Source organism: Macaca thibetana, chromosome 7 (assembly GCF_024542745.1).
Source record: "Macaca thibetana thibetana isolate TM-01 chromosome 7, ASM2454274v1, whole genome shotgun sequence".
In the NCBI taxonomy this organism is placed as follows: Eukaryota; Metazoa; Chordata; class Mammalia; order Primates; family Cercopithecidae; genus Macaca; species Macaca thibetana.
Window position 1 is genome coordinate 98,154,086 of NC_065584.1, and position 14,967 is coordinate 98,169,052.

General features: G+C 49.4%; 1 protein-coding gene and 1 pseudogene across 2 annotated transcripts in view; both read right to left on the minus strand.

Annotated features, from left to right (window-relative positions):
* Nucleotides 1-1,716: 1,716 nt before the first annotated feature.
* LOC126959088 (uncharacterized protein C15orf32-like) lies at nucleotides 1,717-2,616 on the minus strand (annotated as a pseudogene).
* A 3,402-nt stretch (nucleotides 2,617-6,018) lies between these two features.
* ST8SIA2 (ST8 alpha-N-acetyl-neuraminide alpha-2,8-sialyltransferase 2) overlaps nucleotides 6,019-14,967 on the minus strand; it is a 76,503-nt gene continuing 67,554 nt past the window's right edge. The window contains exon 5 of one of the 2 annotated variants that reach the window (XM_050798046.1): nucleotides 6,019-10,609. In XM_050798046.1, coding sequence (XP_050654003.1) covers nucleotides 10,324-10,609 — 286 coding nt within the window. In that variant the 3' untranslated portion in view covers nucleotides 6,019-10,323. The remainder of the gene's footprint in view (nucleotides 10,610-14,967) is intronic. The other variant, XM_050798047.1, reaches the window with a different exon arrangement.

The window sequence follows — 14,967 nt, forward strand, 5'->3', positions numbered from 1 at the left end:
CTCTCAGGTAGAGGGAGACAGAGAAATGTACCTATTTTGTTCAGGCCTAGAAACTGAGGCCTGGGGAGCCCACTCGTTGAGTAGCCAAAGATGAAAGATTTTAGTAAACTGGAAAACATTCATCCATTCATTCAAGAGGGATTCATTCATTATTGGGCACCTACTGCATGCCAGGCCATGCCTGCTTGCTTCAACAGTGAAGAAGGCAGGCTGAGCTAAGTAGAAACTGAGCAAAACTTACCACAAACTAGTCCTTGCCCCCTTGGCCCGAGAAAGCAGCCCCAGAGGAGAAGCAATGAGTTGCCAAGCATCTAATGCTCTGAGTGGGTGAAGAACTTAAGGCTCCTTATCTGGTTTAATCACAAGAGCAACCCAGTCCAGGAAGCTTTTAGTTTCCACTTTACTCATCATTGAGTGGCTGGATCCACTCTGCTGGGTCAGGAAGCTGAGGAGTCAGAGGTAGGGCCTGGGCCATCTGAGGTCCCCTATTTTCCCTGATGCTGCAAAGGAGGGCCTGATACCCCTTCCCTGCAGTAACCCAGCCTGATGCAAACATTTAATTTCAAGGCAAGCTGTTGGAGCAAGGGCTCCGATTAGGTCAGCTGGTAGCGTCTTGTAGCATTCAAGGACGATGCCCCACACTTTTGCAGCCCATTTCGCACTCCTGCTCTTCATTCATTTGTTCTGTCCTCTGCTTTGTTGGTTTCACTTCTCACTTCCAGGCTGGCCTCTGCCAGAGGGCGATTCCACATTTTCCCAGCAGCCTGGCCGCCTACCATCTCATTCTCAGACACTGAGCCAAGTGGCCTCGTGTGTGCAAAGAAGCATGCTCAGCTTCCCTGGCAAATTCAAAAGGCAGCCGCAGCAGCCATGGGCCCAGGGCTATGCAGCCAGAGCCTGTCGCTGGTGCTGCACTAGGAGCATTCCCACTGGGTGGACCTGGGTGACAGCTGGCGTTGGAGAGGCGCTGGCAGCTGAGCCGGGTGTGGGGACAGCAACTGTGGGAACTGGCTGGATCACTCACCTACGAAGTCTAATGCCATGGGTTTGGCTTGATCTCAAGCCTCAGTTTCTAGACCTGAGCCAAACAGGTAAATTTCTCTGTCTTCCTGTACCTGAAAGCTGCAGTTAGGATCATAGTGATAGAACAGACTGCACCCCTAAATTAATGTCAGCACCTCATTTAATGTTGGCACGGCTTTGTGTTTCTGCAACACCCTGAGTCGAGTAGTGAGCTACCGTCCATTAGTTGAATGTCTGCGGTGTGTCAGCCACTGCACTGAGCACTTTGACTAGACAGCTCCTTCCTCCATCACCCCCTCTGAAGCTGGTGTTATTTATGTCCATTTTATGACCTTCATCAGCTTCAGTGGCAGCAGATCAAGGTCAAGCTTAGAGGCTTCCTTCACCACTCTGGAACCTGAGGGCTTGAGTTTAAATCCCAGCTCAACCACTTCTTAGGTTTTTGGCCTTGGGCAAGTTTATCAACCTCTTGCTTCAGTTTCCTCCTCTGCAGAGTGAGAATAATAATAATGTCAACCTCAAATGGGTAGCTATGAGAATTAAATGACTTAGCCCACGTAAAGCATCTAGTTAGTGCTCAGTGAACATGTCCTGCTCTTTTCTGGTCATCCTCTGACCCTCTTTCTGTTTCTGTCATCCTCTGGCCCTTCACTGTGTACCTCTCAGAGGCTATTCGAGGTGAGGGTTTGCTCATTACCAGTCCTGGCTGACTCTCATAAGATGCCTCTTCCAGTGCCTCTCTATGCTTCCGCAGTTGAATTTGTAATCTGTACGCACATGAGCTACACAGAATATCTGCTTTGGGTCAAGGATGTGTCCATGGAAAACAAGAGAGGAAAGCCAGTCACCCAAAGTAGCTGCCATGGAAACACCAATGCAGTGAGGCTCCGGTGTCCTGCCCAGTGGTCCAAATGCCCAAATCAGCCACCTGGCCCCTAGTTTCTTGCCTGGAGAACCTGGGAGCATGGGTGATATGCAAAGTATTTACCAACACAGAGGGACCCGAACCAATCAGAATGGACCTTGGTCACAGTGCTGGAGCACGGGGCACATGGAGGGCTTAGAGCCATGGCTCTTGACCACCTGGCAAGGAAGCATTTGAACAATTGGCATTGCTACACAGGTGTGCTCTGGGTCTGTATCTGCTTTGCCAGTGGGAAGAGCCAGGGTGCAGCAGTAGCCTATGAGGAGTCTGGGCTACAGGAAGCTGAGTTCCGTCTTCCTGTCACTCCTGAGTGCAGGCTCACTTTTGACAAGATGGTTGAAGGTTGATAGAATTAAGTGGCCTTCAGGCCTTTTGAGCTGAGGTGGTGTTAAAAATGTTGGCTTCAGCATCAAACCATCCACTCGTGAACTTTGGCATCTTAAATGAGTCTTTAATTTCTGAGAACCTTGGTTGTTTGATTGTAAAATGGGTGCAACACCCCAACAAGGGCTAGTATACAAAGCATCTCACACAGGGTTCAGACACACGGCCTCCTTCTCCTCTTGGGGAAATCTTGTTCTTCCTATTAGGTGGGACCCCTTCCCACTCTGAGGGTCAGCTGGGTGCAAGTCTTCCTTTGAAGCATCCACACTTGTTCTTTTGTTCATGCAGCAGGAGTTTATAAAGTGCCTACTCTATGCCAGGCACAGTTCTAGTGGTCAGGAATGCCTCAGTGAACACGCCAGACAAGGCCCCTGTCCTCACAGAGCGTGGAAGGGGAAGTAGAGAACATGCTAGACAGGCCTTTCCTCCCACTGCAAGCATGCGGCAATCCAGAGGCCTGGATGCCACTAACACAACGGCAGTGGCAACAAAACCCACCAGACAAAACAGAGCCTAACTTGGAATCAGGGAAGGAAACTCTCAGAAGCCAGAAGCAAAAGAAAGACTTCACACCACGGGCCTGAGAGGGGCTGCCATGGAAGTGGTCACAGAAGTTCAGGAACTGGGTCTAGGTCAGTGGTTCCCAGCTGGGGCTGCACCTCTGCGTGACCTGGGGAGCTTCAGGAGATGCCTGGACCATACGCCAGACCAAGGAATCAGATTTCCTGAAGGCCAGGCATAGGTTTCAGGAGGTTTTAAAGCTCTTCCAGTGGTTCCAATGTCCAGCTGTGCTTGTAAAGGTCTTTGGGGTGGGGCTAGGGGGTGGGGTTCTGAAGCCTGCACAACCCTGTGTAAGGCAAGGCTCATGAAATTCTCTGAGCGGGTCAAATGGGGACTGGAAAAATTCCACCCACTAGCTCAGCTAATGGGTAAAAATGCTGGGCATTTATCTGGAGCTGCAGAGGGTACAGTGTCACCCTTGGGAAATTCAAAGCTGGCCTGTGCCTATTGAGAGCACCAGGGATATGGTCACATTGCTGGTCTGTTGCCAGCACCCCAAGCAGAGTCATCAACAATTACTTTGGAGGATGGCCACTTCCACCTTCCAGGGCATAGGTGACCGCTGTGGAAAACAAGTCCCCCTGGAACATCCGAGAAGGGCAGGCAGACCATAAACTAGTGAGCAGATATGTCATTGTTTCTCAGTTCTGACCGTGAGCCAGGAAGATGTCCATGATCAGCTTCCAGAGATGTTGATTAAACTTGTGTGGAGTGTGGCCTGAGCACTGGGATCTTTTAGGAGGGTTCTTGGGGTTGAGAACTACGAAACAAATGAGACAATTTAGTTTATGAAGACCACCCAGCAGGATAATGTGTCATATAATAGAAAGTAATTAGCTGAGGGAGACCAGGAGCAGGCTCCCCAGGAGGTGACATTCAATTTGAAGCATGAAAGATGAGGCAGAGGGGGCAGACAAGGAGCTGGGAAGCATATTTCCAGGCAGAGGGCACAACAAATGCAAAGGCTGTGACACTAGAATGACAGGGAGCCAGAGGGAGGAGGGCTCAAGGTCTTGGAAGCCATGGTAAGATGCTTGGAATTTTCTTGCAAGGATGAAGGAAAGCCACTGAGGGTTTAAGCAGGGCAATGATGTGATCTGATGTTGGACAAACAGAATCCTGAAAACTCATAGCTGCACACATTTCATTTGCTTTATAACACTGAGTATCCCCACTCCCTCTACCCAATTTCTCCATCTACCTTGTCCTATATTTGCGTTTTTGCAATAACTCCATATGGGAGGTCGGTAGCTGTCTTCTCCGTTTTACAGATGGAAAAATACCAGAGCCAAGTCTCATTTGTGCCCTCTAGGTTCTTGTGCGGCAGGCTTTCAGATTATCTGGTACTCCTTCCAGAGCTCCTGCCCAGAGATGGGGCACTTGTGAACAAAGATGCAGTTAACCTGTCCCGCTGTTGTTATTACAGTGAGTTATATTTTTGCCCACCTTGGCCACTGGAATGAGAATGCAGTAAAACAGCTTGCCCCAGAGTGGTCTTCCCTGCAACACACAACTTCTCTTAAGCATTCATGATTCTGAGGGCCCAGTCATCCCTTCATTGACTTTGTCCAGCAGCTCCACCATTACAGTCTCATTTTAGATAATAAAGACACTTGGAAACAAATTGAAAGGGCGTTTTCCTGCACCAATCCCACTTGACTTGCCTCAGTATGCTGCATGGAGGGCTGCACTCCCCCCGTGACTGCCTGGACCCATCATGCTAGGGTCCATGTGGGTTGCACGGCAGTCCTCCCACTTCTTGGCCATTGGGTCCTCATTTTCTATTAATTCTTTAAGGGATGGCCACTCATAGCTGGTGCTGGGTCAGTTTTGGAGAACGCTCTTAAATATTTAAAAATGTTGTCATGGCTGGAGAACTTGAGATCTTTGTTGACACGGTTCTTGGAAGCCCATAGTAGCCCCATTTCCCATCCCCCAGGTTCTAGGGAAAGGTGGCTGAAGAAGTGGTGAGGAAGACTGAGAAAGGCCACAAGGGAACTTTAGTGCTCTTTGTTGGGTGGTTCTATTGGGCTTTGGCTGCAGACAACTAGGATGATTCTAGAGAAACTACGATCTGGGGCTGGATGGCTCAGTGGACTGTATATGGAAATTGCCCTATCACCTGGATTGCTAAGAATAGAAATTACATTACCCCCATCATAAATCCCCAAACAACTAAGATATTGCTTCTAGATGGTAACCACGGAAACATCCCATTGTTGTGGATGACCTGCCACCAGAACAAAAGCCTGTTTTTGTTCTGCTTCCATGAGGAGTGGCATAGAGTGCTCCCCACTCCCCCCCTTTCCTGCTATCTTACAGCATTCCTCCAGGTCAGGGCTCAGGGACCCAAGAAGAAGGGATGCCACTCAGCTCTCTGGGCTCACTCTCCTCCTGGTGAATGCCAAGGGAAGAGCCCTGAAGACAGGAAGCAAAGAGTGGAGATAAAGATGAGAAGAGATGACATTCGGCAGTGTTGGTGAGAGACAGAGGCTGGGGCAGACCGTCAGTGTCACTGGGGATACCATTAAGGACATTCATGAGGCCGTATGCTTGTCTGGAGTCCCATCTGACTGGCATCAGTAAACATCCCTCTTCCATTCCTTCTGGAAAGGGAGCCTTAATTAGGCATGAAGAGATTTATCAAATGGCAGCCCCTTGGAGTTGTTGGTCTCCCTGCCATCTGGAAGGATGGTTTCCTACTCTGCAACAAACAGCAGTGGGAATGATTGATGGGGTCCTACAGCTCCACCTCCCAGGCCTCGTAAAACCCAAATGGCTTTTGTCCTTCCCAGAAAGGAGCGAGATTTTGCCTGTGTTGATGGGGTTCATGCTGAGGTCTGCCGGGTCTCTGTGTCTAGGCCTCTGCATAGGGCTAGTTTTCAGTTTACAGTGACCCCACCACAAAGATGAACAGAAAAAGCACTGAAGTAAGGATGAGAAGACCTGGGTGGACATTCTACCAGGAAGCTATGAGGCTTCATGCAGGTTTTTGGCCTCAGTTTTACGACCTATACAATGGGGATAATGACTTCTGCTTTGGTCCAACCCACATGATTTTTCAGAGGTTCTTGTGACATTATAGATGCACAATGACTTCATTAACTAAAAGCCCTCTACAGGCATTAAGGATTTAATCCAACAAACATTTATTGAGCAACTGCTGTGTGCTATGCACCACGCCTAGTGCTGTGATGGATACAGATGAATAAAACACAGTCCCTGCCCTTGGCGAGCTTACAGTCTAAGAACAGTCATAGGACAAGTGCACAAATAACTATAATACAAGGCAGAATATGGTAAGTGCCATGAGAAAGGTACAAATAAAGTGCTACGGTGGTTCAGCAGAGGGAGAGAGCCCAGTGGTTGGTAGATCAGGGAGGGCTTCATGAAGGACGTGGTTTCCGCATGGGCTTTGAAGGGAAGAAAAGGGAGCATTCCAGGGGATGGGAACAGCAAGACCAAAGGCACAGAGACAGTAAAACGCAGGCACCCTTTCCAGGAAAAACAACTCTCCTAGGCTGACCAGGGGAGGGTGGAAAGGAAGAGTGGGGCCTTATCCGGTGGTCTGTAATGTCAGAATAGAGAATTGTACATTTGTTCATGGGCCGGGGAAACTTTTAAAGATTTGTGTGCAACGGGAGAGAAAAATCACTGTGCATGTTCAGGGTGGACTGGACAATGTGTCAGCGTGCACAGAGGTAATCTGGGAGATGAGACTGTTGCTGAAGTAGTCCACGTGACAAGTAAAGAGGTGAGGTTAGAGTTAGTGGGAAGAATTAGCAAGGCAGGACATGGGAGAATAGTCGAAGATAACGTCAGCATCTCAGACTGGGTGGCTGATGGGATCACGGGTCTTTTAGTAGAAAATGGAGGGATTGTGGGGGAAGGGGACACAGATGATCCACTTGGCTTCTGACGTGTTGAGTTGATGGTGCTGCTGTGGGAGCAGATGGGGTGAGTGTCCCCCGAGCGGGTACAATCCCAGCCTAGAGCTCAGGAGAGGGCTGGGTTGCAGAGAGGGGTTGGGGCAGGGGCAGCTTAGGGAGGTGCAGCCCGGTCTGAAGGCAGGTGTGAGGTTGCTGATGGAGAGTGCAGAGGGACTGAGGAGAGGATGCCAGTGTAAGGCATGTCCACATGGTGGGGCAAGGAGAAGAGAGGGGGATACTGGTCAGATCTACCTTGATTCCTTTGTCAATCAAAGTAGGGGTGTCAATAAATAAATCACAAATAAATAAATAAATAAATATATAAATAAATACATGGCTGAGAGGGATTGGGAAAGAAGGAGTTAAAAAACACAAGAACGTGGCATTCTGGGTGCCAAGGGGCCAGGGGGGTCGCTGCAGAGCCAGCGTCCAGGAGGGGTCGCTGGGACACTGCTGCCAGGAGCTGGGAGGAAGCTGAGAGGCATCAAGAGGAAGGGCAGCCGTGGGTGCTGGAGGCCCTTCCCGGGGCTGGTGGAGGTAAGGGAAGAGGCTGCAGGAGCCAGTCCAGGTGGAGTGAGCGTGTGCTAATGGGCAGAGGTGACAGAGGTGGAGGAGAGAGGGTGAGGGTGTACAGGAAACGTAACTGGTGGGGACAATGTTGTCTCAGAAAGGGGAAGGAGAAGAGAAGAGATTTTAAGGGCAGATCTCATTTCAGAAGGCTCCGTCTCTTCCATGAATAGAATGATGGGGGCCCGTTGGGGCTTGAGGCAAATGGAGGTCAGAACCACTTGGGTGGCTGATGGCAGGCGAACCGGGCATCTGACAGGTGGCAGGAGGTGACAGAGGGGTGCCTGTCAGCAGTGAGGGCCGGCTGAGGCTGGAGGCCCATTCTCCCGGGATGCCTGTGACTCTGCAGTTACAGCAGCGGATCTGGGGGTCGGGTACAGGCTGTGTGACTCCCTGGGGCCACCCAAGGCCAGCTGGCCCACACCAGGAACTGCAGTGGAGGCTCAAATTGAACTCCGAATGGGCAGCGAAGGACAATTGGCCCCTGACTGTGCATGCCCAGATGGAGAAGGGCAATGAGCCAGGGAAAGCCAAGGCCCCTGGAGCTCTGCCATCACATGGCCAGGCCATTTTGGCAGTGCAGGACTCAAGCCAAGTCGGGGAACGGTGTACATGTTGATTGTCCTGGGGTCTCTAACCTTTCTCCAGAGAGAACCTGAAGGCAGGGTGGAAGGACTCCTTGCTCTCCAGCTCACATCAGCTTCAATTTTAGGAGCCATGACTAAGATAGGCAGAAAGAAAACCATGTTCTGGTCCCCCAAAGAGTTCTGGCCCTTTGACTCCCCTGCAAATGGATGGTGGGGTGCTGGCTTGGTGGATAGAGCTCAGGGCCAACTCCAGAACCTGACATGTGGGTTCCCCGCAGCGCTTACCATGAAACATTCTGGAATCCACCGAGGCCCTGCTGGAAATTCTACCTGCTCCCCGGGACACTTCAAGCTTTAGAAATTAAATGTCTTCTAGGGTCTTTGAGATCCTCAAGATGAAAGGCTCTGGAGATGTATAAAATATGGTACTAATTATTTCCACCGCCTGTGAGGAGTTCGAAACCACTCAGTTCCCACAGAGGCTATTAGGGCTGTTGCTTTTTAAAATATTCATTTTATAATGCAAATCCCCAATCACAGACTTCAAGCAACAACAAGGGAAAATGCAGAGATATATCACCTTCCTCACGGTTTTGGGCTGGAGTGTTCTTGTGTAGGGTTAATGGTTCTGCTGCCTCCACTCCCTTCCCGTCAACCATTAATTTAGAGCCAAGGTCCTGTTCTGCATTGCTGTTGATTAATTACATCCGGTCTCATATGCTTAGGAGCAGGTCTTGATTACTTTTCTTAACTCCCTTCACCTTCAAGATAGTAGTTTTTTACTTATCTTTCAAATATGTTTTAAAACACTGTTATTCATCAGGTAAAGGAATACAACTAACAATCAAGTCGGCTATTTCTCTACATGAGACCTGTGATTCCAGCTCCTAAGTTGTAGGCATCAAGCCTAGATTTCCCTGGGAGATTATGTCCACTATTTGGAACTGCATTTGGCTTCGGGTATTTTTTTAAAAAAAATCTTAAATATTAATCTCAATAGGGGGAAAAGGATTTTGCAAAATTCTAAAATTGCTTCTGTGAGAAGAGGGGGTGCCTAGAGATGGGGTGGACATTGGAACCTCTCCCTGCAGAGTTGAAAACCTCAGTGTTGGAGCTTGGTGTGGGCTAATGTGACCATCAGGGTAGGAAAGTGACAAGAAAGTGACATTGACACAGCAGTCTGGCTGCAAAGGCCCTGCAGAGTGCAGAATGCAGAAGGCAAACAGAGAGTGGTTGCAGGGACATGGAGCTAGATGCTGAACATCCTTTCAGGTCTCACACTCTGGGGCTCTGTGAAGCACCCAAAAAGGCAATCATATATATTTTAAGAAGGATGGCATTTATCTTGACAGCACCCTTTCAAGCTCTCATTGTGGCTTCCCTGGTGGCAGAGGGGACAGTACAGTCCCTCGTGACATTCTAACAGGGTGAGACAGAGACTAACCCAGAGGGTGAAATCCCAGGGTCTCTTTCTCCTCTGTGGACTCACATTGCTTTAAAAAACACCCAAAGCAACTAGATTTTAGACACTCTCCTGCCTTATTCTAGTGGGCCCTTAGCAGGAGGTCCTGATTTTTCAAAAACATGATTCGGAACATTACTCCTCTTCAGTGTCATCTGCTTGCTTCACCCAAAGTTCTTGGTAGTTCTTGCTAGGCCAGAACATGCACCATCCATTGTGTCTCCTCCAGCCTTCTCTCTGTAGTCATGGAGGCCTGTCTGAAACATGTGAGTCAGTCGTGTTGTCCCTTGGGCAGTCAAACTCTAAGTTCTTGGAACGAGGCCCTCTGTGCCGATGGGGCCTCTGCTGCTTGGTTTCCTTGTGCTCCTTTGTCTGGTTGAACTCTCCAACCTCCCTCTCCTCCGTGAATAGCACCCACTTTAGACTGGGTCAAGTGTCCCCTCTGGGCCTCGGCTCTCCCCGAATCCACATATCCCAGAGGCTTGGGGCAGCTGACAACAGGTGGCTCTCCATTCATCCATGAGCCCAAAGATCCCTCCAAGCCAGGAGGCAGTTTGTCATCCAAAGTCATGGGACTGGCTTCTTTTCATGTCAAGTCCTTCCACCCCCAAAGATGGATTGAGTCTCAATCTGGTTCAGGTGGGTTCTCCACACCTTCTTCCTGTGGCCTATCTGCCTAATGCTAGATGAACACCACACAGTTATAAATACTCAGGTCAATATATATATGCAGGTATAGATATATATATTCTGGTCACTGTTTTACACTTTAACAAAGAAAACCACTAGCCTGCTTGTTCTATTGTTTGTGCCACCCCGACTCCCATCTGCCTGTGGTGTAGCTGGCAGGAAATGTGAGCCACTGAGTCCTATGGGGCGCCCACCCTACGTGGCCCCATCACACTGGCCGACAGTCAGTTTCAAAGCCCCCTGCTCATGTAGGCTCTTGAGGGCCTTAAACTCCAAGGGCATGGTGTGGGGGCTGGCCTGGGAGGTGTAGCCGTACTTGAGGCTGTCATAATAGTGGTACTTGACTGGGTTCTGGTTCTGATCCAGCGGAAAGGGCCAGAAGCCATAGAGGTAGATTTGGTTGCAGAAACGTGTGGCCAGGGTATACATCAAGAGGCCGGTGGTGGGTCTTTTGATGTGGACTTTGTTGGTCAGCCAGTATCTGGAAAAAAGAACAAGTAGAAAAAAAAAAAAAAAGAAACATGAGTTTGTGAGTCATCCCTTCCAGGAAGACAAACATTTTATCCTGCCCAGCAGGCTGCCTTCTACCACTCCAGGAATCATAGGGACCGATCCAGCCACACATCCCTGGTTCCCTCCACAGAGGACTGACAAGCACATGAAGCAACTGAACTGTTCCTTAGCCTGGGTGCGGTCACAGACATAAGTTTATGAAATTCTCAAAACAAACCTGTTGTGGGTACAGATGCAGAAATGGGGCTCTGAGGTGAAAAGTGGCTTGCACAAGTTACCTGGGTAGAAAGGGGCAGCACTTGACTTGAACTCAGGCCTGTGGACAGCTCAAGCAGGAGTTGGCAACCTTTTTCTGTAAGGGGATAGATGATCAATATGTTTGGCTTTTGGGCCACAACGATCCCAATACTACTTGACCATTGTGTAGCTGTAGCATGAAAGGGCCACAGACAACACACATGGGTGTGGCCAGGCTTGGCCCTCGAGCAGCAGTTTGCTGACCTCGGAGAAAACACTGGCTCTTGCGTGGTGCCTGCTGCCTTTCTGAGGGTCGCATGGGGTGTCCCCTTGCAGATCTGCATTCCTGACTCCGTCCTTGCCTCCTGAGCGTCTTCAGATTTCCTTGCTGTCCCTGCCACAGGACTCCCTCTCTGATACCCATCTCTGACTGCGGGTGAAAACCCTGGGGGCCCTGGACACTGGTTTGCCATGCAAGGCTGGGTTCTGCCCACTCTCTTTCTTCTAAAGACTGCTCACTACATCTTGGTGTATCCACCTCTGACACAGAGTCCCTGCTTCCTGACTCAAGTCTTCTGTCAAAGCGTTATAAGAGCAAACACAGAGAAGTGAAGAGAGCAGGGTGCAGGGTGCACCTTAGCCAAGAATGCAGTGAGGAAGAGACTACGTCCATTCCACGGACTAGGAAACAGGCTCGGAGAGGGTAACTCAAGACCTCAGTGTTAGTGACAGTTCGGCCACCAACTATCTATGTGCCTTTGAGCAAGCCACATCTCTCTGCTGAACCTAATGTTCCACATTTATACAATGATGAGGCACAGTCTAGGTGATCTCTAAGATATCCTCCAGGTCCCAACATTCCAAGAAAATCTAGAAGTTTCTCCCAAAGTGGGAAAACATCCATTCTACTTGTCATCGTCTTACTTTCCATCGCAGTTATTCTCCCTCTGGGACTCAGAACACATGCTCATGTGTGGTCAAATGTCTTTATTTCTAGTAAAAGCTTCCACTTACCCTAGGCTGAATCCCTTAAAAGGCAATGTGTATGCCTTGGTGGGAAGACATTTTCTTTACCACAAATTTCTTACTATTGTGTCTCTAGACCAGACACAATTCACATCTTTCTGTCCTCAAGCAAACTCCATGGTTTCCCTCCCTAACTAAAACAAAGGCCAGTATGGTTTCTGTTGATATCTCTGCAGAGATGCATGTGACTGTATTATCAAACTCACCCATTAAATTCAGGCCAGAAGTAAAGATATGTTAGAGAAAACATTTACATATTGCTGAAAGATGAAACTGTTTAATATGATTCAGTGCTTTTAGCTGAAATGTTGGGGTGGAGGGACAGGTTTTCTAGAAGCCCAAACACTTCTTGTTTTTGCAAAATTGTTCCTTTTACAGCTTATAAAAGGAAACCCAAAAAATATCCCAGAGTGTCGACCTTAAATCCTTTTTGTTTGTGTGTTTGTAGGAGGTGTTAACCTGTGAATCAGACGAGGTTATAGATTACCAATAATCTATGTAAGTTCAGTGAGTCACCTAATCATGTAACATTTGATGAAATAAAATGCATTTCCAGAATCCTCATTCTCACACACCCCCATCCCGACTATGGGGCTGGCATGACTTGAATCTCCCCTTCGACATTGCTGATGAAGGCTGTGGTCCTAGGTGGCCAGAATCAGAGTGAACACGATTCTCCCGGGCATGGCAGGAGCCTCCTGGGTGGCCCCTAGACAACCGCAGTTGTTTCATAACCCTGTCCTTCGAAGATCCCTTTCCTCGCACTTTCTCTGATTTCATCCTGTCTGGACCAAGAAACTTCCTGGCGGCTGAATTTTCCAACTGGAAACCCGAGGGAGGGACAAAGGCAGACACAGAACAGGGCAATGGCTCTGGCTGGTAACGGCAAACACAGCACAGTTGAAAAATAACAGAAGCAAGTGTTTGTGGACACTGAGATCTTCGTCATTTCTTCCCTGCGCTATCTCTCAGAAGTCTCTGCGGGGGCAGCCCATCACCGTGATCTGTCCTCCACATAGTGGCCCCCCAGGCGTTTCTCTGAAATCTCTCCCTGCTCCATATACAATCCAAGTTCCATAGTTCAGAAAGTCTGCAAGACCTGGCCCCTGCCACCCACCAGCTTCAGCTCCCACCAACACTTGCACCCTCCCCAGAAGGTCTGACCTGTAGATACCACAGCACTGTGCTGTTTCCTAGTGCCTCCTGCTACCACGGCTCAGATCGAGACTCCTTTGAGCTTTCGCCTACCTCTGAGTTGTGCTAAGTATGTCCCTCTGGGCACCCATTGAGACCTGCGTGCCAGGGGTTGAGGTGTGCATGCCTGCCTTACACACTGAGCTGTGGAGTCCTGGAAAGTTCTCCCTCCTGCTGTCTCTGTGCTAAGGCTCATGACGGCTGAAGAAGTGGATGGTTATTTTAGAATGGGAAAGGATGCTTCCCAGAAGAGGTATGTGTGTTTGGCGCCTTTTCCTCTTATATTTGTGATTCCAGGGGAACACAGCCAATTTTCTATGGGGTGGGTAGAGGGCTGGGGTGGGGTGGTACCAGTCTCCAAGAAGTTCTGGGAATGTGAGGGGCAGACTGTGGGCGGGGTGTCCCCCGGCTATGTACAGAACTGGTGCCACTCTCAAGAACTCCCAAGATGTCTCGGAGTTTTTAAGAGGCTGTGTTGCGATCAGGGTTATTAGATAACTGGCCCATGTCTCCACTTTGCTCTGAGCTCTGGGCTAAATGTCTCATTTGAAAGGCCCATTTCATGCCCCTTTCTCTCTCTCCAAACCTTCCTAACCACACTCCACAGCGTCTCCCTTCCCTCTGTACCACCCAGCTGAGATATGGGCCTCTCTCAGCATCTTACCCTCACCTACCACTTTACAGGGTGTCCTCGACTCAGGCCCACACTTCAGACCCAGGTTCCACACAGGGCATGAGGACTGAGCAACCCGCCCAGATGGCAAGGGGTAGAGCCAGGTCCTCCTTTCAGGCCTTCTGACCCCAAGTCCTTGTTCTTTCACCTTCACGAAGCAGACCCCACAGGTAGGTGGGTGGCTAGGAATGTGGTTGGTCTAATGTGATTGTCCTGGGACTACCCCACATGGCCATCTGCTTAGTCATCAGCTAATACGTAGGAGGCAGGAGGGATGGTGCTGGTTTGGGGATGTTTGATGCTGAGCTTGGGGTTTGCTGGATAAGGAGCCCTTGCCTAGACCACCTCAGCACCATCTATGCCCAATCGGAAGCCCAAGCTAAGCTTGGGAGGCTCTGAGGGGCAAAAGCAGGGGGACTGTAAAGAGGAGAAGAATCCCAGAAGGGCCGCAGTTGATGCTGGGATCCTCCCACACGCCCCTGCAAAGTATTCATGCACCTTGGCTAAACTACATCCCGTATTGGGGAGCTCACCCCCTCCTAAACTAGCCCATTGCATTTTCAGCTCTAATGCAGAAGTTCTCAACCTACGCTGCACACTGGAATCACCTGGAGCCTTAAAAGCTGCCTGGATCTCACTATCATGTGTGGCCTAGACCCTGGGATTCTCACAGCCTCCCCCAGTAATTCAAACGTGCAGCTATGCCTAAGAACTCCTGTGATGACTGGTAGGTGGTTCTGCCAAAAGGACCCAAGAATGAGATATATTTAGAGAAAAAGAAGAAGTGTCAGGACTATAGCCATAGAGTTTTAAAGGTGATTGGGACTGAGGAGCTCAGTTAGTTCAGCAGCCTTGCAGGGGATGTGACTGAGTGAGCGGGGATTTGGGACATGTGTAAGAAAAACGAACACCCAGCCTCAGTGTTGTGAAGGCAATAGGGAATGGTGAGGACTGGGGCATCGTGACAGGTAGCCAGTCTTACTGTTGTTGAGTATGGTGGTCCCAGATCTTCAGGTTTTTTTTTGAGTATTAGAAATTGGGATTTTTATGCAAATTCTCCAAATTTTTAAATGTTGGCAACTAATTAAAATTTTACTTTGAAAGGCTGAGGCGGACGGATCACCTGAGGGCCAGGAGTTGGCTTGGCCAACATGGTGAAACCCTGTCTCTACTAAAAAAAAAAATTAGTTGAGCGT